This window comes from Lycium barbarum, chromosome 6 (genome assembly GCF_019175385.1).
Source record: "Lycium barbarum isolate Lr01 chromosome 6, ASM1917538v2, whole genome shotgun sequence".
NCBI classification, from domain to species: Eukaryota; Viridiplantae; Streptophyta; class Magnoliopsida; order Solanales; family Solanaceae; genus Lycium; species Lycium barbarum.
In genome coordinates this window covers 31,219,614-31,240,828 of record NC_083342.1, presented here as the reverse complement: position 1 = coordinate 31,240,828, position 21,215 = coordinate 31,219,614, and the positions used below count along the sequence as shown (strand labels likewise).

The window sequence follows — 21,215 nt, the reverse complement described above, 5'->3', positions numbered from 1 at the left end:
GTCTGTAGACACTCCGAGGACGAACCACTCTGATACCACTTTTGTCACGACCCAACTCCGTAGGCCGCAACTAGTGTCCGTGCTGGACACTCAAACGTACCCAATAACCCAAATTAGCAAACGACAGAATATTTTCAAATATAGAAGTCGCTTGGCGTTAATAAAAACCATAAATGAACCGACACCGTACATGGAAGCCGATGAGGCTGTCACAGATCATATCATACCCAAACATATACAGAACCCACACAAGTATGTCTACAGACCTCTATAGATCATAACAAAATCATAAGACGGGACAGGGCCCCGTCATACCCTTGAATCGCATACATATATATAATATAGCGGCAGACTGTACCAATATACAGGCTCTGAACAAAAGAGCGCTCCCAATATAGCAGAATAGATGTCCTAGGCAGGCGATCAGCAAATCTGTCTTCTATACCTGCGCGGCATGAAAACGCAGCCCCCGAAGAAAGGGGGTCAGTACGAAATATGTACTGAGTATGTAAAGCACGGAACGTAGTAAACAAAGTCATAATCAAAGTAGAAGGTACAGAAAATGGACAAAATGTACAGATTAGCAAAATGCTGATCATAAAGTATAAATAGTATTTGTTGAAAACATATGTCGTACCTGGTCCCAATACAGAACAAGATCATAACCGAAACAGAACTTACAGAGAAGTGAGTGTGACATCCGAAGTATCAAATGCATATTTTCAAAACATGAGGAGTGTGTTCAGAAACATATACCATATCATGTCCGGCCCCTGCCAAGGGCTCGGCGAAACAGAACGTGGCCACCCCCCGACGCTGGTGCCACCATACATAAGGAACAGAGTAGGGCATAACCCCGTAACATAACATATCATATCATATCAGATGGCCATATCAGATCATATCATATCAGAATGTGTGTACATGGCACAGCATACTCCAAAACCCATGTACATATATACCTGTCCCCTCACATCGAGGCACGGCGAACAATGCATTGGAATACGCTTGACAACATATCCTGGCCCGGGCTCAGTGTGGGAAACATTGGGGCATCCACGAATGGAGTAGTGAGAGACTAAATGCAACAAAAAAAATATCACAGATTTCCAGAGACTCAATGAGGCATATCGAAATGACAAATCAAATCAATGAAGTCGGACAGAATCATAGTAGGTGTATGTCGTATGTCATAATGAGTTACGGAAGAATAATCCTTCTGGAGTGATTCTCATATTCCAAAATAGTTTACCAGACTCGAGGGAATCATTAAAACAATTTTCCTTAGTAGTTAAAAGGATAGTTAAAACGTTTCATTTTATATTGTTCGAAAATAAGGCAATAGTACAATAAGAGAGCAAAGCGGGAATAGTGGAACTAAATGCAATACAAAATATCGTACCTTTACAGAGACTCAATATAGTACCCCGAATAAGCATCATTAGTAGTTGGAAAAGTAGATAAGACGTTTCCTTAAAAATTTCTTGACATCAAGTTACAAAGGACCATAAGGGTAAAATCGGAAATAGCGGGCCCACCTCGGGACAACCAAAGCGGCGGGCTCAAATTACGTGTATTAAGCTTATGGGGTCACCTACAGAGGTCCTAGGGCATTCCATAACTTCCTAAGTGATTTGGAGAAATTTTGCATAATTTTTCATTAAAGCATACTAAAAGGGTTCAATTCTATTGAACGAAAATGTGACAATTTCAGACGCGGATTCCGATGAGCAGAATATGCTCCGAGGCGTGAATCCGATCCTAGTACATCTAGGACATGCCAAAAGAAGAATCGGGGTGGCTTTACATACCTTTTATGCACTTTACGCCTTTCCAAGTTCACTTCCCGTTTCGTCCAAAATCTGCAAATGGTCACATTTACCAAATGTTAACCATAAGGCTTTAGGCTTAAATCTAAAGTTAACACTTTTCTACAAAATTTGGGCAGCATCTCCCCTATACATATAGCATCCCCGAGAATTCAACTCGGCCAAAACAATCAACAACAACCCAACAACACCACCACCAACAACAACAATCACTATAAAACACTCAATATGGCACAACTAGTTCCCTTTCCAACATAGTGCAATATCTTCCATTTCAACTTCAAATTTCTAAACCAAGCTCGATGGTTTCACATTCATCATTAATCTAGATCATCACAATATAATTTGGAAGCATTTCATATCATTTCCACAAAATATTCACAAGATATACAAAATATACAAACTCTCCACCAAAGTCATTATTCATCCAAAACTTCTAATCTTTAACATACTTATTCATAACATGTTTCCATCTTCCTATTACATCAACAATCATCATTATTTGCACTTTAACAACTTCATTTCCATAATGTCATAAAATCATACTAAAATGACACAAACTTCTACATTCCATTACAATGCAAACTTATATCATTTTACCTTCATTTACATTGCAAGGATCACCACAACACAACTAACATATTAAACAAAATTTATTCATTCCCATTCCAATTTCAATATACCACTCGGCCAATACATATAATTCCAACTTCAACCAAATTCAATCAACTTTCATTTCCAATATGAATTTCACCATAACCACAACTAGAATACAACATAAAATTAACTCATCTTTGACTACACAACCACACATGTACACGGCTACATTCATACATATATATATTCATGCAACTTCCATATTTTCATGAATTTTAACCCTTTCTACTTCCCACAACATAAACCAAACCTTCATAACACATAAAAAGGAATTAAATCTTACCCTTTCTCTTCAACTTCCTCACTTGGCCAAATTTAAAGCACCTAATTTCCATGGTCTTGGCCGAAATGGCCCCTTTCTCTTGCTCTTCATCTTTTGTCTTCTCCTTATCTAATTTTTCTTGACGCTTCAAAAGGATAAAGACCCCTTTTTAATATAATTGTCACATGACTAATCACATGACAATTTCATATTGTGGGTTTGGGCCAAGGCTTGGCCGGCCTCCCTTCAAACTTGGGCCTAAATTTTTTTTCTTTTCATTTTTTTGGGCCAATTCGGTTGGGCCCGAGTTGGGCCTAGCCCACTGACCTTCGACCTTAAAACGTCCATATCTCCTTGTACCAACGTCACCTAGTAACCCACGACCTATGGTTGGAAAGCTAATTCAATTATCTATAACTTCTATCTCTTGGTATTTTTCCAAATTCCAAACTTATAATACCGTCTTTTCCCCTCCAAGTCAGGTCACCCGGAAACGTTTTCTTAAAAATATTCGTTTGGAGGGCTTCCACTTTGATTTGGCCCAAGGGTCCTTCATGAGTTGTGTTTAACTTTACATATGTGATTCATATAGCTTGTCACATGTTCCAAAAAAAATATCTTGATGTGTGGGCCCCACCTCAGCTTACAAATAATCCGACGTTCAAAAATACGGGATATAACAATTAGTTAGCCCAAACGACATTACGCGAAATTTAAATTGGTCGTATTTTGTTCTGAAGTCTGTCTTAGGAATATCTTTCTCCCTAACTCGCACCTGATGATACCCGGATCTCAAATCTATCTTTGAAAACCATGTGGCGCCTTGTAATTGATCAAATAAATCATCAATCCTCAGAAGAGGATATTTGTTCTTGATCGTCACCTTATTCAGTTGCTGATAGTCAATACACATTCGCAAGGAGCCATCTTTCTTTCGCACAAACAACACGGGTGCTCCCCACGGGGATGAACTAGGCCTAATATAGCCTTTCTCGAGCAAGTCCTTCAATTTCTCCTTCAACTCTTTCAACTCTGCAGGAGCTATTCTGTAAGGAGGGATAGATATGGGTCTAGTATCCGGCAGCACATCTATAGCAAAATCAATCTCCCGCTCTGGAGGGAGGCCTGGAAGCTCTTCCAGGAACACATCCGGGAACTCATTCACTATGGGGACAGACTGAAGAGTTTGCGGTTCAGCTTCTACATCTTGAACCTGAACTAGATGGTAAATACAACCTTTTGTGATCATTTTCCTTGCCTTAAGATAGGAAATAAACCTACCTTTTGGTTACGCAGTATTTCCTTTCCATTCTAAAACTGGTTCTCCCAGAAATTGGAAGTGAACCATTTTCATTCTACAATCAACATTAGCATAGCAAGAAGCCAGCCAATCCATGCCCATGATAACATCAAAATCCACCATTTTTAGCTCATGTAGGTCGACCATAGTACGATGGTCACAAATCACAACTACACAATTTATATATACTCGACTAGCTATTATCGGCTCACCAACGGGTGTAGATACCTCAAAGGGTTTGATCGACTCCGGTTTGATCCCAAACCGACCCGTAATGTATGGAGTAACATATGACAATGTGGAGCCCAGATCTATCAAAGCATATACATCATGAGAAATTACCGATAATATACTTGTGACAACATCAGGAGAAGACTCAAGATCTTGGGGTCCAGCTGAAGCATAAATACGGTGCTGAGGACCGCTAGAACTGGGAACTCTCCCTCTGCCTCTACCATGACTGACTGTCGCATGTGAACCTGGCCCCATAGGGCGTATGGATAATGAAGACCCGACTATCGATCCTGAAGGCTGGGTCCTACCCCTACCACCAACCGAGGGGCAATCGCGCATAATATGGCCTGGCCGACATCAAGCATAGCAAACCTCTGAACCTAGTTGACATTGGTCCCAATGTAACTTCCCACAATGGGAACATTATGACACGAGTGGCCCTGCCTGACCCGAATCACCCCTGAACTGATAACCTGAAGCCCTGAAACTCTAACTCGGCTCGGAATAAGTAGATCTATCAAATCTCTGGCCTGTAAACCGTGGAGGCGCACTAGTCATCGCATGGCCTGAATGCCTAGAAAACTGTTGTCTCGACCCGCCTCTATACTCACTCGTCAGACCTAAAGATCTAGCCCTCTTGTTATACCCTCTATCATGCTCACGCTCACTTCTTTGCTATTGTTGGCTTTCATCCAAATTCTGGGCATGGGCTTGAATGCGTGAAATATCCATATTGTCCTGAAGGGACGCAGTCAAGCACCTATCCATCAAATGTGGCCCTAGGCCTCTCACAAATCGGTGCACTCGGTCACACATATCTGCTACCATGGCCGAAGCATACCTAGCCAAAGAATTGAAGCGGAGACTATACTCTAAAGCACTCATACTCCCTTGCCTAAGATTCAGGAATTTATCGGCTCTAGCTCGCCGAACCTCTGGAGGCAAGTAATGTCAGAGGAAGGCATCCACAAATTCTTGTCATACCGGGGGAGGTGCATTGGCTCCCCGTGAAGCCATCAAAACTGTATACCAATGAACCGTGGCATCCCTCAATCTATAGGATGCTAACTCCACCGATTCAACAACTGAAGCATACATCAACTGAAGTGTCCTCAACATCCGATCAATAAAATTCTGAGGGTCCTCTTCCGACTTTGACCCAAAAAGTTTCGGAGGGTTCAAGCTAATAAAATCACGGGCCCTTGCACTAAACGCCCTGTCACCTTGCCCCGTACCTTGCCGCTGAGTCTAGGTGGCAACCAACTGAGTAAGTAAATGAATAGCCTCTTTCACATCTTGGCCCGAAGCATCCGGTGGAGAAGCTGGAGGTTTTAGAGCTGGGGCTGAGGCTCCCTCATGCTCCTAATAAATAGGCATCTAATGGGAGGACTGAGATTGAGCCGCATTCTGGGACTCACCCTCCTCAATATCCGATGGCGGTGCTCTTTCAGCCCGCTTTTCTGTCATTGTCTTGCCCTTTTGGGCTGCCGTAGCCTTTCTCTTTACAGGAATTTCTGAAATACATAACACACGGTTAAGGAAAGAGAAGTCCTTATATCATAGCTCTATCGCACGATGTTTTGAAGAAAGAAGGTCATTCATTCCTAATGTTACACTTCAGAAAATTTCGCGTTACTAAGGCTGCAGACGGCTTAATGTGAGCTCAAGGAGGAGCAAATATTACAAGTATAAAAGATGAAATTCTACTGTATTAGAATGAGGATAGCATGAGTATGATATTTGAAATTCGTACAATATGATTGGAATGATACGTTAAAAGATATATAGCCCTCGTAACCGTAAGCTAAGGTGAGGCCCGCATGATGGGTTTTTATAAAGGACCTATGACAAGATATATGGATAATATACGTGAAGTTAAACACAACTCAAGAAGGACCCTTGAGCCAAATCCAAGTGTAGGCCTTCCAAAAAGATGTTTTTAAGCTACGTTTTCGGGTGATCTGACTTCGGGAGGCCATAACCCCAGCATTATTTGGGAATTTGGGAAAACTCCGAAAATGCAAGTTGTATATAATTGAAATACCTTTCCAACCATAGGTTGTGGGCCTTCATGCGACATAGTTATAAAAATTTATGGACGTTTTAAAGCGGAAAGGTCAAACTGGGCAGTGGGCTCGGCCCAACCCGACTCCAAGTCGGGTCAGGCCCACTTCCTTTGCTATTTAAGGAAAATTTTCACCCTTATCTGCCTCATTTTCATACCAAAAGATCCAAAATATTTTAGAGAGAGGGAAGAGAGCCCTTAGAGAGAGAAACCAAGTTTTGATCAAGTTCGAGGTCCCGAATTCCGAGGCTCGTGAAGAGTAAAGTGTAGTACAAGTTGTTGCCATCATTTTAAGCTAAAATTTGAACTTGGGGATGTTGTTTTCGTGGTGGCTGCTCATATAAGGTATTTTTAAAATTTTAATAATGTTCTTACCATGATCATTGATAAATTTGACGGATTGCAATAGAGAAAATGACGTTGAAAGTTCGGTTATCATTTTTGGATATCAAATAAATTGGGGGCTGTTTTGGTATGATTAAATGGATAGAATTAGTTGGATATTGATATAAAATGATTGTTGATATTGTTGTTGATGTTGTTGATAAGTTGATGTTCTTGAATTTGGGAGAATAAAGTGTATGAAGATATCGTATACAAAGCGTATATCGGGCTGTTTTTGTTTATATCTTTGGAAGTTGATGCTTTGAGTTTAAAGAGTATTATATGAGATGGTTCTTGTTGTTGTTGGTTGCTGATTGTGTTGTTAAATTGAATTGGAATTAGAGGGAAGCAAAGATTACAGGGAAAATGCTGCCCAAATTAACGGAAGTTAATTACGAGCTTAGAGAAGTATATGAACCTCTTTCAAGTTGTCTATGGTTTCCTTTACCTTGATTGTAGATTGGCCAGTGTTTGGAAGCATAAGTTAAGCTAATCACATAAGCGACAAGGTATGTAAGGCAAACCTTTCTTCCTTTGGCATGATTCTTGTTGTTATTCATCTTATATGTACTCCCTATGATTCCATTCTTAGACGAGTAAGGTCTAATTGTTTCTTGTGATGGCTTATAGATATTGTACTTCTATTCTGTTCTGAATAAAACACCCATAAGGTGCCAAGTTGAGTTGTGTATATGGTTTTAATAGTGATTTCGAGGAAATGAGTTTTATGCTAAAGGAAACATAAAGTTTGATTTTTCAAAACCACTCTGAAGGGGGTGCGAGATTTTACTACTTCATTTCATTTACGATTTATGTTTACATTCCATAATATCATCCCTTTGTATTGATATGATCATTTATTCTTTGGGTAGGGCAATAAGATGAAATTGAGTAGAATATAAGTAGTACGAATTTCATAACAATTCTACCCTCAAACCTGAAAGTATGTTCTGCTAAGTCTAGTGAGATACAAATTTGATAACTTCTTATGAAAGACTAAGGCTAATAACTGGATTGTGATGTATTGATTAGTGACTTATGATATGAATTGAAATTGATATTTGTGGATTGAGTTAGTGTTGATATGATGGTGATATTAAGCCGGAAGCGGCTGCCCGAAGGGGCCATCATTATTATGCTGGAAGCGGCCGTCCGAAGGGACTATTGTGATACCAGCCGGAAGCGGCTGTCCGAAGGGACCATTCTGTTAACATGTCGGAAGTGGCAAGTGTGTTGGATTGCATTATTTACTTAAAGATTGTTTTGAGACTGCGTGTGCACATTTATATTTCTTCCAGCGAAGGCTGCAGGTATTGAGTTAAATTGTGATTTCTCCGCTCCTGAGTCAAATTATGATTATGATTTGTTACCACCTTACATACTCAGTACATTGTCCGTACTGACGTCCTTTTGCCTGGAGACGTTGCGTTCATGCCCGCAGCCCTGGATTGTTTGGCAGGTTAAGTGTATAGCTAGGATGCGTGGACGTCAGCTGAGATTGGCAAGTTTCACCTCATTCTGGAGCTGTGTTGAGTCATGTATAGATATGTATGATCATTGGTATGTCAAGGTCCCTGTCCTGACTCATAATGTTCAGTTTACTTTTTAGAGGCTTCTGCAGACAGTGTCTTGTGGTATGTTTGTCGAGATGTCGACAAAATGATATCAGTTGAGTCATTTGTGGATTTTAAAAGAGTATGTATTTTAGATGATTTCCGTTGGTTTAAAATACTTATTTGATTGATAGTTTTCAAAATGGTTATACAGATAATGGTTTCTATTTGGAAAAGTTTTATATTCTTAAAAGTTTTTGAAATGACAGGTTTTGATAAAGCGAATGCATGAGGGTTCGCTCGACTCTGATGAGAGTCGGGTGCCCGTCATGCCCTACCATTGTTAGGGTGTGACACCTAAAATGCCCGCAGTTTCCTGTTTATAAGTGTGGCGCGCAACACACCCATAAACAAGACTCTACTGGACACGGGTCGTAGACACACCCTAGGATAGAACTGCTCTGATACCACTTTTGTCACCACCCAACCGGAGGGCCATGACGGGCACCCGGTGCTAACTCACCCGAGTACCTCTTATCGTACATGTGTATTCACATCTAGGTGGACCAAACAAATTACTCATGAATGCTATACATCAATGATGTTGAACTCATTGGGCTACCCCACATTTATACTAACATTAACAACCATGCCCATATCAATATACATAAGCCGACGAGGCCATCAAAATGATGTACAAAATATAAGGCGACAAGGCTAAAGACATCTAATCATACACAACTGTCTACGAGCCTCTAAGAAGAGTAGGTAACATCACATAGGCGGGACAGGACCCCGCCGTGCCCATGTATGTACACAAAAGAATAATACCAAAAGTTGTAGCTCTGGATGAAATGGAGCTCCTCTATGTAGTCCCTGAATAAGAAATGCTATGGATCAAGCCTGTCTCCCTGGACACCTGCGGGCATGACGCAGTGTCCACAACAAAAGGACGGCAGTACGAATAATGTACTCAGTATGTAAAGCATAATCAACATCATAATAGGGGCATAAGAGACAGCATAAGATGGGAGAATCGGGAGATAGTAGAGCCATCCGCATAATTACTTACTTGTCTTTCATAGGGACCATCCATTTCTAATGTGTTCTCGTGTACACACATATAAACATATACATATATCTACATCCGTATCCATATTCATATACATATTCATACCCGACCATGGAGGTTCGGTGGTTTCACATACTCGGCTATGACAAGACTCGGTGATTATACATACCTGGCCCTACTAAGGCTCAGTGTCATCCGTACCCAACTGCAGTGGTGTGCGCGCAATAGATATCATACCCGACCATATAAGCTTAGCGTTACATAATAGTCATACATACTTAGACACGTATACTTAAGAGTCCATAAGTATCATCAACATCATTACCATCATCGTTTTTGTTACGCCTATCCTTGGAGGGTCAGCTATCATACAAAGGATGCAATGGAAATCATGGAAGTATCGTGGATCGTGAGCTTTAGTAGCTTTAGGGATAGAATCATTTGGAGGACATTATAGAACTCATAAAATTTAGTATCTTTAGGGATATTGTGAGTGTATTATGGTTGTTTGGGAGTTATTTTGTAATATGGTGGAAGTTGACGAAATAGGGGAAATGCTGCCCAATTTTCATTAGATCATGAATTGTTCTAGTTTGAAGTTAAGAGTATCATTAAGGCCTAACTATGGTATGAATCCTTCTAAATGTAGATTATTCAAGTTTCGACGGTGAATGTTAAATAGTTAAGAAGACAAAGAGGTATGTAAGGCTAACCCTTCTTTCCATAAGGCATGGTTCCTTGGCTATATGTATACATATCCTTTCATGAGTTCTATAATGTCCTCCAAATGATTTTATCTCTAAAGCTACTAAAGCTCACGATCCTCGATACTTTCATGATTCCATTGCACCCCTTATATGATAGTTGATCCTCCAAGGATAGACGTAACAAAAACGATGATGGTAACGATGTTGATGATACTTATGGGCTTTCATGTATACGTGTCTAAATATGTATGACTATTATGTAACACCGAGCTTATTTGGCCGGGTATGATACCTATTTACGAGTAACAAGTTAATGATGATTTAATGATGCTTTGGAGAAGAATTATAATGTCCCTTAGATTGTTAATGAGGTGATAAACAAGTGTCAAGAAGGTTCCATAAGGATTGGAGATCAAACGAGTCGACGAGAATGAGTTCGGAAGAACTGGGCATTATACGGCCCAACATACTGGTCGTATCAATTATACTGGCCGTATGTTTGGCCGTATAATCAGCCCATATTAGCACCCCTCACTGGACCAAAAGTACGACCAAACATACGGTCAGTATAATTTATACGGACCATATGTTGGCCCGTGAAATCCAAGCGGTCAGATTTTGTATTATTAATAAAGGGTCCAAGTTTATTTCATTTCATTTCCCCTTCACTCCCCTTCTCTCTAGAACATTTCTCTACACTTCTCCCACAAGAATTCAAGGGATATTGTGAACAACTACATCAAACCAAGAGAATCAAGTGTAAGAAACCTATTAAAGTTCATCCAAGACAAGGAATCCAAGTGAAGGTGAAACTAGGGTTTTGCTCAAGTGAAGTGTTTCCACCCAAGGTTCATTCCTACACCATCTAAGGTAATTTTTATGGTATTTCCATGTTTTTTAAGGTATTGAGAAGTTGAAACACTTGGATTGTAGAAGGATATAGAAAATGGGTCATGAATGTGGGAATAGTGTCATTTTTGAGTAATAGCTTGGATTGAGTCATGATTCTTGATATGTTGTGATTATGGCTATGTTATAAATGATGTTAAGAACATGGGATAGACATTGTATATGAATGAATGTAATCGTGTTCTATGACCATGGATATGGATGATTGAGTGAATTGAGAAGTAAGGATAATGTATGTGAATAAAGAGTATTGTTATGATATTGTGAATGTTATTATTGATGTTTGGGAGTTGATATATAATATGGAGGAAGTCGTATAAATAAAGGAGATGTTGTCCAATTTTCTCTAGCTTTAGTCATGTATGTTAAGCTATCAATTTTCTAATGATAGTATAACTCTAATGAAGGTAGAAACGTGAGCATTGAAGGAGAACGTGCAAGTGATAGAATAATTGAACGGAAAGGTATGTAAGGCTAACCATTCTTTCATAAGGCATGGTTCTTTGACCAAATATCTAATCTTCTATGAGCTTATGATGTCCTCCAAATGATGCTATCTTCAAAAGCTACTAAGCTCATGATTCTCGATATGTTACGATTGTACTAAATTCCTTATATGATGAGTAATCCTCTAAGGATAGATGTAATGAACGACGATAGTAATGATGCTAAAGATGCTTATGAGCTTTTATGTATATGCGTCTATGTATGACTATTATGAAACCCCGAGCTTATATGACCGGGTAGCATATATATATATATATATATATATATATATATATATATATATATATATTGTGCGCGCACCACTGTAGTTGGGTACGGATAACCCTGAGCCTTGGTAGGGCCAGGTATGTATACTCACCGAGCCTTTCCATGGCCGGGTATGCGAAACACCGACCTTCATGGTCGGGTATGCTATGTACATGATATCGATATAAATATGAGTATAAATACGAATATGCTATGTAAATGAGTACGGATATGAATACGGATACGGATATGGATGTATGTACACACTCATGCATTAGAAATGGAAAGTCCCTATGAAAAGCAGGTAAGTGTTTATGACGATAATACTACTATCTCCCATCCTATGCTATTTCTTATGTTGTCTACTATGCTTTCATAATGCTGTTGATCATGCTTTACATACTCAGTACATTCTTCGTACTGACGTCCTTTTGTTTGTGGACGCTGCGTCATGCCCGCAGGTGGCCAGGGAGACAGGCTTGATCCATAGCTTTATTACTCAGGGACTACATAGCGGAGCTCCATTTCATTCGGAGCTACAGCTTTTGGTATTTATTCTTTTGTGTACTTATTTATGGGCATAGCGGGATCCTGTCCCGCCTATATGATATGACATACTCTCCTTAGAGGCTCGTAGAGATGTGTATATGGTTAGATGTATTTGGCCTTGTCGGCCTATATTTTGGATATCATTTTGTTAGCCTCGTCGGCTTATGTACATTGATATGGGCATAGTTGTTAATGATGATATAAATGTATTGTTGCCCAATGGGATTAGTATGATTGATGGATAGAAAGTATGATTTAGCTATGTGGCTCACCTAGATGTAAATGTGAAAGTATGATAAGAGGTGCCCGGGTGGGTTAGCACCGGGTGCCCGTCGCGGCCCTCTGGTTGGGTCATGACAACAGTTGTGTATGGTTAGATGTCTTATAGCCTTATCGGCTCATAATTTGTGTATCATTTTGATAGCCTCGTCGGCTTGTGTATATGGATATGGGCATTGTTATTGACGATGATATAAATGCGTTTTGCCCAACGAGATTAGCACTATTGATGTATGTAAATTATGAGTAAGCCATGTGGCTCGCCTAGATGTGAATATGAGAGTACGATAAGGGGTGCCCGGGTGGGTTAGCACCGAGTGCCCGTCATGGCCCTTCGGTTAGGTCGTGACAAAAGTGGTATCAGAGCAGTTCTGTCTTAGGGTGTGTCTATGAGCCGTGTCCAGTAGAGTCTTGTTTATGGGTGTGTTGCGCACCACACTTATAAATAGGAGGCTGCGGGAATTTTAGGAATGAATGACCTTCTTTCTTTATAAGATCGAGCGACAGAGCCATGATAAAGGATTTCTCTTTCCTTACCTGTGTGTTATGTGTTTTAGAAATGCTTGTAAAGAGAAAGGCTACGGCTGCCCAAAAAGGCAAGATTGTGGCAGAAAAGCGGGCTGAAAGAGTACCGCCAACGGTTGTAGAGGAGGGTGAGTCCCAGAATGCGGCTCAATCTCAGTCCTCCCACTCAGTGCCTATTTCTGAGGAGCATGAGGAAGCCTCAGCCCTAGCTCCAACACCTCCAGCTCCTCCACCGGATGCTTCAGGCCAAGATGTAAAAGAGGCCATTCATTTACTTACTCAGTTGGTTGCCGCCCAGACTCAACGGAAAGGTACAGGGCAAGGTGATAGGGCTGTTAGTGCAAGGGCCCGTGATTATTAGCTTGAACCCTTCGAAATTCTTCGGGTCAAAGCCGGATGAGGACCCTCAGAATTTTATTGATGGGATATTGAGGACACTTCGATTAATGCATGCTTCAGACGTTGAATCAGTGGAGTTAGCATCCTATAGACTCCGGGATGTCGCGGTTCATTGGTATACGGTTTGGATGGCTTCACGGGGAGTCAATGCACCTCCCCCGGTATGGCAAGAATTTGTGGATGCCTTCCTCCGACATTACTTGCCTCCAGAAGTTCGGCAGGCTAGAGCCGATAATTTCTTGAATCTTAGGCAAGGAAGTATAAGTGTCTTAGAGTATAGTCTCTGCTTCAATTCTTTGGCGAGGTATGCTCCGGCTATGGTAGCGGATATGGGTGACCGAGTGCACCGATTTGTGAGAGGCCTAGGGCCACACTTGATGGATAGGTGCTTGATTGCGTCCCTTTAGAATAACATGGATATTTCACGCATTCAGGCCCATGCCCAAAATTTGGAGGAAAGCCAACAACAGCAAAAAAGTGAGCGTGAGCATGATAGAGGGTATAGCAAGAGGGCTAGATCTTCGGGTCCGACGAGTGAGTTTAGAGGCGGGCCAAGACATCAGTTTTCTAGGCATTCAGGCCATTCTATGACTAGTGTGCCTCCACGGTTTACAGGCCAGAGATTTGATAGATCTACTCATTCCGAGCCGAATCGGTGTTTCAGGGCTTCAGGTTCTCAGTTCAGGGGTGATTCAGGTCAGGCAAGGCCACCCGTGCCAAGATGTCCCCAGTGCGGGAAGTTACATTGGGGCCAGTGTCGACTAGGCTCAGAGGTTTGTTATACATGCGGCCGGCCAGGCCATATCATGCGTGATTGCCCCTCGGTTGGTAGCAGGGGTAGGGCCCAGCCTTCATGGTCGGCAACTGGGTCTTCATCATCCATACGCCCTATGGGGCCAGGTTCACATGCGCCAGTCAGCCATGGTAGAGGCAGAGGGAGAGCCCCCAATTCTAGTGGTCCTCAGCACCGTATTTATGCATTGGTGGGACGCTAGGATCTTGAGTCTTCTCCCGATGTCGTTACAGGTATATTGTCGGTATTCTCTCATGATGTATATGCTTTGATAGATCCGGGCTCCACATTTTCATATGTTACTCCGTATATTGCGGGTCGGTTTGGAGTCAAACCGGAGTCGATCAAACTTTTTGAGGTATCTACACCCGTTGGTGACTCGGTAATAGCTAATTGAGTATACAGAAATTGTGTAATTTTGATTTGTGACCCGATATGGTTGATTTACATGAGTTAAAAATGGTGGACTTTGACGTTATCAGGGGCATGGATTAGTTAGCTTCTTGCTATGCCAATGTTGATTGTAGAATAAAAATGGTTCGCTTCCAGTTTCTGGGAGAACCAGTTTTAGAATGGAAAGGAAATACTGCGTCACCAAAAGGTAGGTTTATTTCCTATATAAAGGAAAGAAAAATGATCACAAAAGGTTGTATTTACCATCTAGTTCGGGTTCAATATGTAGAAGCTGAACCGCCAACTCTTCAGTCTGTCGCCGTGGTGAGTAAGTTCCCGGAAGAGCTTCCATGCCTCCCTCCAGAGCGGGAGATTGATTTTGCTATAGATGTGCTACTAGATACAAAACCCATATCCATTCCTCCTTACAGAATGGCTCCGCAGAGTTGAAAGAGTTGAAGGAGCAATTGAAGGACTTGCTCGAGAAAGGCTTTATTAGGCCTAGTTCTTCCCCGTGGGGAGCACCCGTGTTGTTTGTCCGGAAGAAAGATAGCGCCTTGCTAATGTGCATTGACTATCAGCAGTTGAATAAGGTGACAATCAAGAAAAAATATCCTCTTCCAAGGATTGATGACTTATTTGACCAATTACAAGGCGCCAAGTGGTTTTCAAAGATAGATTTGAGGTTCGGGTATCATCAGGTGCGAGTTAGGGAGAAAAATATTCCTAAGACAACCTTCAGAACCAGATACGACCATTTTGAATTTCGGGTAATGTCATTTGGGCTAACTAATGCACCGGCAGTATTTATGGATTTGATGAACAATGTGTTCAAGCCCTTCCTAGATTTATTTGTGATTATCTTCATCGACGATATCCTGGTATATTTTAAGTCCGAGGCTGAACATGCAGATCATTTGCATACTGTTCTTAGAGTTCTTCAAACTCGGGAGTTATTCGCCAAATTTTCTAAGTGTGAGTTTTGGTTAAACTTAGTGACCTTTTTGGGGCATATTATTTCAGCCGATGGTAGTCGGGTAGATGCCCAAAAGATTGAGGCCGTGAAGACTTGGCCAAGGCCCACAACTCCTATGGAAGTTCGTAGCTTCCTGGACTTAGCAGGTTATTACAGGAGATTTGTAGAAGTTTTTTCTCCATTTCAATGAATAGATTCTTGTGAACGAAGTTTCCAAGAGCTAAAGGATATATTAACTTCTACCCCAGTCCAGACACTTCCAGAGGGATCGGAAGTTTATGTTGTCTATTGTGATGCTTCAGGCGTTGGGCTAGGCTGTGTGTTGATGCAACATGGTAAGGTGATTGCATACGCTTCAAGGCAATTACGGAAACATAAGACGAATTACCCGACCCATGATCTTAAATTGGCTGCAGTGATTCATGCATTGAAGATGTGGAGACATTATTTGAATGGCGTCCATGTTGATATTTATATAGATCATAAGAGCTTTCAGTATATCTTCAAGCATAAAGAATTGAATTTATGGCAACGGCAGTGGTTGGAATTGTTGAAAGACTATGATGTTGATATCTTGTATCATCCCAGGAAAGCAAATGTGGTGGTTGATGCTCTTAGTCGTAGATCTATGGGAAGTTTATGCGATGTTCAGCTAGAGAAAAGAGAGATAGCTCATGAGCTCCAGCAGTTAGCTAGCCTAGGAGTTCGAGTAGTGGACTCAGGCAATATGGGAGCTACCATTCAAAATTCAGCGGTCTCATCACTAGTAGTGGAAGTGAAAGAGTGTCAATATGAAGATCTCATGCTAATTCATTATAGAAATACCGTCCCTCAAAAGGAGAAGTCACCATTTGAGATTTCTGGAGATGGAGTTCTCCGACACCGAGGCAGGTTATGTGTTCCCAATGTTGCAGGGTTACGTCAGCAGATTTTAAAAGAAGCCCATTGTTCCCGTTATTCTGTCCACCCCGGAGCAACGAAGATGTATCATGGTCTTAAATCTATATCTTGGTGGAGTGGAATGAAGAAAGATATAGCGGAATACGTAGCTCAATGTCCCAACTGTCAGCTAGTGAAAATTGAGCAACAAAAGCCGGGCAGATTGTTGCAAGCTATAGAAATTCCAACTTGGCAATGGGAAGTAATTAACATGGACTTCATTACAGGCTTACCCCGTTCTCGACGTAAGTAAGATTTTATATGGGTGATTGTGGATAGACTCACGAAGTAAGATTTTATATGGGTGATTGTGGATAGGCTCACGAAGTCAGCTCATTTCTTACCAGTCAGAACTACATATGTAGCAAAATATTATGCAAAGCTTTATGTCAAAGAGATAGTGCGGCTTCACAGTGTTCCAGTATCTACTATCTCCGATAGAGGGACTCAGTTTACAGCCAATTTTTGGAAATCTTTCCAAGAAGGTTTGGGAACTCAAGTGAGTCTTAGCACGGCATTTCACCCACAGACTGATGGACAAGCTGAACGTACCATTCAGACCCTTGAGGATATGCTACGGGCGTGTATATTGGATTTTGGAGGTGGTTGGGATGATTACTTACCACTTATTGAATTTGCTTCTAACAATAGTTATCATTCTAGCATCCAAATGGCACCGTATGAGGCTTTATATGGACGAAAGTGTAAATCTCTAATTGAATGGTTCGAAGTAGGACAGACCAAATTGATAGGGCCAGACTTGGTCCAACAAGCTATAGAGAAAGTCAAGCTTATACAGGATCGATTATTAACAGCTTAGAGTCGACAAAAATCCTATGCAGATAATCGTCGAAGGGACTTAGAGTTCCAAGTGAAAGATTGGGTGTTTTTTAAGGTGTCGCCAATGAAGGGCGTCATGAGATTCAGCAAGAAGGGAAAGCTTAGCCCCCGGTACATTGGACCTTATGAGATTGTACGCAAGGTAGGCCGAGTGGCTTATGAATTAGATCTACCTCTGAATTTGGAGTTAGTTCACCCAGTTTTTCATGTATCGATGCTTCGTAAGTGCATTGGAGATCCTTCTAGAATTGTACCAATAGATGATGTCCAAGTTACCAAACAATTATCTTATGAAGAAGTTCCCATTGCCATTTTAGATAGGCAAGTACGGAAGCTCAGAACCAAAGAGGTAGCTTCGGTTAAAGTTTTATGGAAGAATAATAATAGAGAAGAAATGACTTCGGAAACCGAAGAAGACATGAAGTTCAGGTACCCGCATTTATTTTCACCTTCAGAGGAGACTCAGGCAGAGACGCCACTATCCTCAGATATGTAGTGTTTTTCCTTGATGTTTTCCTGGTCGTGTGTGACCATGGTTATTGATGTTGTTGTTGTAGCCCTGTGAGGCGATGTATTTTGGGTTGCTGTTGCAGGATGGTAGTGTCATATTATAAGGGAAACTCTGGCGAAATTTTTGTAGAATCCCCAGGAACCTAACATTCAAGGATGAATGTTCCTAAGGGAGGGAGAATGCTACACTTCAGAATTTCCGGATATGTTGCCTTGTGGATAGGCTAGTGTGAGATTAGGATGATTATGAAACCCTTATGAGAATAAGGGAAGTATTAGATAGCTTAAGGTGCATAATATAAGATTTAGAGTCATACGAATATGTGAAGTTTAGTTGTTGAAGGAAGTGAAATGTAAGTAGTGTTTGGAAGGTTTCCGATATAATCGAGCTAATATTTATTTAGAAATATCTTGAGGGGCTACTATAGGGCCTATTATATGGTTAATGAAGTGTTATATAAGTGCCAAGAAGGTTCTACGAGGATTAAAAGTCAAACGAGTCGACGAGAATGGAATTCGGAAATTCCCAGCTGTACGGCCATTTGTACGGACTGTATAAATTATACGGCCCGTATAATAGGCCGTATAATCGGGTCGGGTCAGATTTTATTTTATAAGGAGGGACGACCCTTGCTCATTTTTTTCATTTCCCACATTTCTTCCAAACTCTCTAAAGCTCCAAAACCCTTCTCCAAACATATTTTACTCAACCCCAAGGGATTACAAAGATCAAATAGCAAGAATCAAGTGTTCATGTGTTAGAAGGCTTTCTAGGGTTGGTGGATTTCAGGAAATACTTGGGCATTGTAGCTAGGGTTTTTGCAAAATTTGATGGCTGCTCCAAAACTTGTTCCTATGAGATAAAAAGGTTAGTTTCCATGCTTATTCCATGTTATTGAGAATGCTTGGTTGTAGCAAAACTTGGGTAGAAGAAGAAAGTGGAAAATGAAGTCTAAATGTAGTTTTTATGATGTTTTTTAGTAGTAAGCTATATTGAGTCATGATTCTTAGTATGATATGGATAATCCTGTTATAGAAGATAGTAATAGTCGTAAGGAAGCATTGTATGAAAATGTGCTAAAAGGGGTGTGGAGTTGTTGGTATAAGTTGAACACAAGGATAGATGTTAGAGGTTAAATGGAATATGATTGCTTGGTTATGATATTGTGAGTGTATTATGGATGTTTGAGAGTTATTTTGTAATATGGTGGAAGTTGACGAAATAGGGGAAAATGCTGCCCAATTTTCATTAGATCATGAATTGTTCTAGTTTGAAGTTAAGAGTATCATTAAGGCCTAACTATGGTATGAATCCTTCTAAATGTAGATTATTCAAGCTTCGACGGTGAACGTTAAATAGTTAAGAAGACAAAAAGGTATGTAAGGCTAACCCTTCTTTCAATAAGGCATGGTTCCTTGGCTATATGTATACACATCCTTTCATAAGTTCTATAGTGTCCTCCAAATGATTCTATCTCTAAATCTACTAAAGTTCACGATCCTCGATACTTTCATGATTCCATTGCACCCCTTATATGATAGTTGATCCTCCAAGGATAGACGTAATGAAAATGATGATGGTAACGATGTTGATGATACTTGTGGGCTTTTATGTATACGTGTCTAAGTATGTATGACTATTATGTAATACCGAGCTTATATGGTTGGGTATGATACTTATTGCGCACGCACCACTGCAGTTGGGTACGGACAACACTGAGCCTTAGTAGGGCCAGGTATGTATACTCATCGAGCCTTGTTATGCCGGGTATATGAACCACCGAACCTTTATGGTCGGGTATGATATGTATATGATATGGATACGAGTATGAATATGAATATGAATATGAATATGAATACGAATACGAATATATATATGTATGTATGTACATGAGTAAGCATTAGAAATGGAAGGTCCCTATGAAAGGCAAGTAAGTAGATATGATGAAGGCCATTAGAGGTACAAATGACTGTATTACCTCCTGATTATCCCATCTTATGTTAATTCTTGTGTTGTCTATTATGCTTCTACTATGATGTTGATTATGCTTTACATACTCAGTACATTATTCGTACTGACGTCCTTTTGTTGTGGATGATGCGTCATGCCCGTAGGTGGACAGGGGGACGGCTTGATCCATAGATTTCCTATTCAGTGACTGCATAGAGGAGCTCCATTTCATCCGGAGCTACAGCTTTTGGTATTATTCTTTTGTGTACATACACATGGGCATGGCGGGGTCCTGTCCCGCCTATATGATGTTACCTACTCTTCTTAGAGGCTCGTAGACAGTTGTGTATGGTTAGATGTCTTATAGCCTTGTCGGCTCATATTTTGTGTATCATTTTGAAAGCCTCGTCGACTTGTGTATATGGATATGGGCATTGTTATTGATGATGATATAAATGCGTTGTTGCCCAACGAGATTAGCACTATTGATGTATGTAAATTATGAGTAAGTCATGTCGCTCACCTAGATGTGAATATGAGAGTACGATAAGAGGTTCCCGGGTGGGTTAGCACCGGGTGCCTGTCATGACCCTCCGGTTAGGTCGTGACACCAACAACACAACACAGACAAAATTCAACAACTATTTCATAACTTCTACCACATCTCGTATTTTCTCAACAATCAACCACACCTAGGACTCCAATTAGTCCATACACATGAAGAAGATAGAGACTCTAACCTTTAACCTCAAGATTCAGCCCTTAGCAAGCTTTTTCTTAGTTTGAAACAAGCTATAACTCGGCTACGCCGTGGGGAAACCGGCCTCTTTCAAGCACTACGATCTTTCTGAAGGGAGATTTGGGTTAGAACCCTTTAGATCTTGCTTGGGAATGTTTAGGGACTCTTATGGAGCTCTTAGAGTTGTTGGGGATCTGTTCTGGCCGTGAAATATGAAATGAGAAGGGTGCCACCGCTTTAAATAGAGAGAGAGAAATTTCCACCGCCTTAGGTTTACGCCTAGATCTGTGTCGCACATGCCAACGCATCCTGAGGCAGAGATTTCCCAAATTTCTCAGCTCAAATGCGTCTAGGAATGCGGGGCATTCTGCCATCCGCAACGGAAACCACCTCCAAAACTCGACAAATTTCGTCAAAACTTGTTTTCTTCGATTCGTAAAACCTCTAATCCTTACGACACTACCCTGACATTATCTTAACTCGCCAATATGATAATGAATGACCTTGACGTAAAGGTATAGGTTGTTACATGTCAATAACAAAAAAGGAGGTAGGGGAAACTCTAGAGAAACTTCAGGCCTCAAACAAAGACCTGGA

General features: G+C 40.8%; 1 protein-coding gene across 1 annotated transcript in view; it reads right to left on the bottom strand.

The window, feature by feature from the left end:
• Positions 1-424: 424 nt before the first annotated feature.
• Positions 425-21,215, bottom strand: part of LOC132643694 (dynamin-related protein 3A-like) — a 48,482-nt gene continuing 27,691 nt past the window's right edge. Inside the window, exon 20 of the mRNA XM_060360217.1 lies at positions 425-445. Within this exon, the coding sequence (XP_060216200.1) occupies positions 440-445 (6 nt within the window). The 3' untranslated portion in view covers positions 425-439. The remainder of the gene's footprint in view (positions 446-21,215) is intronic.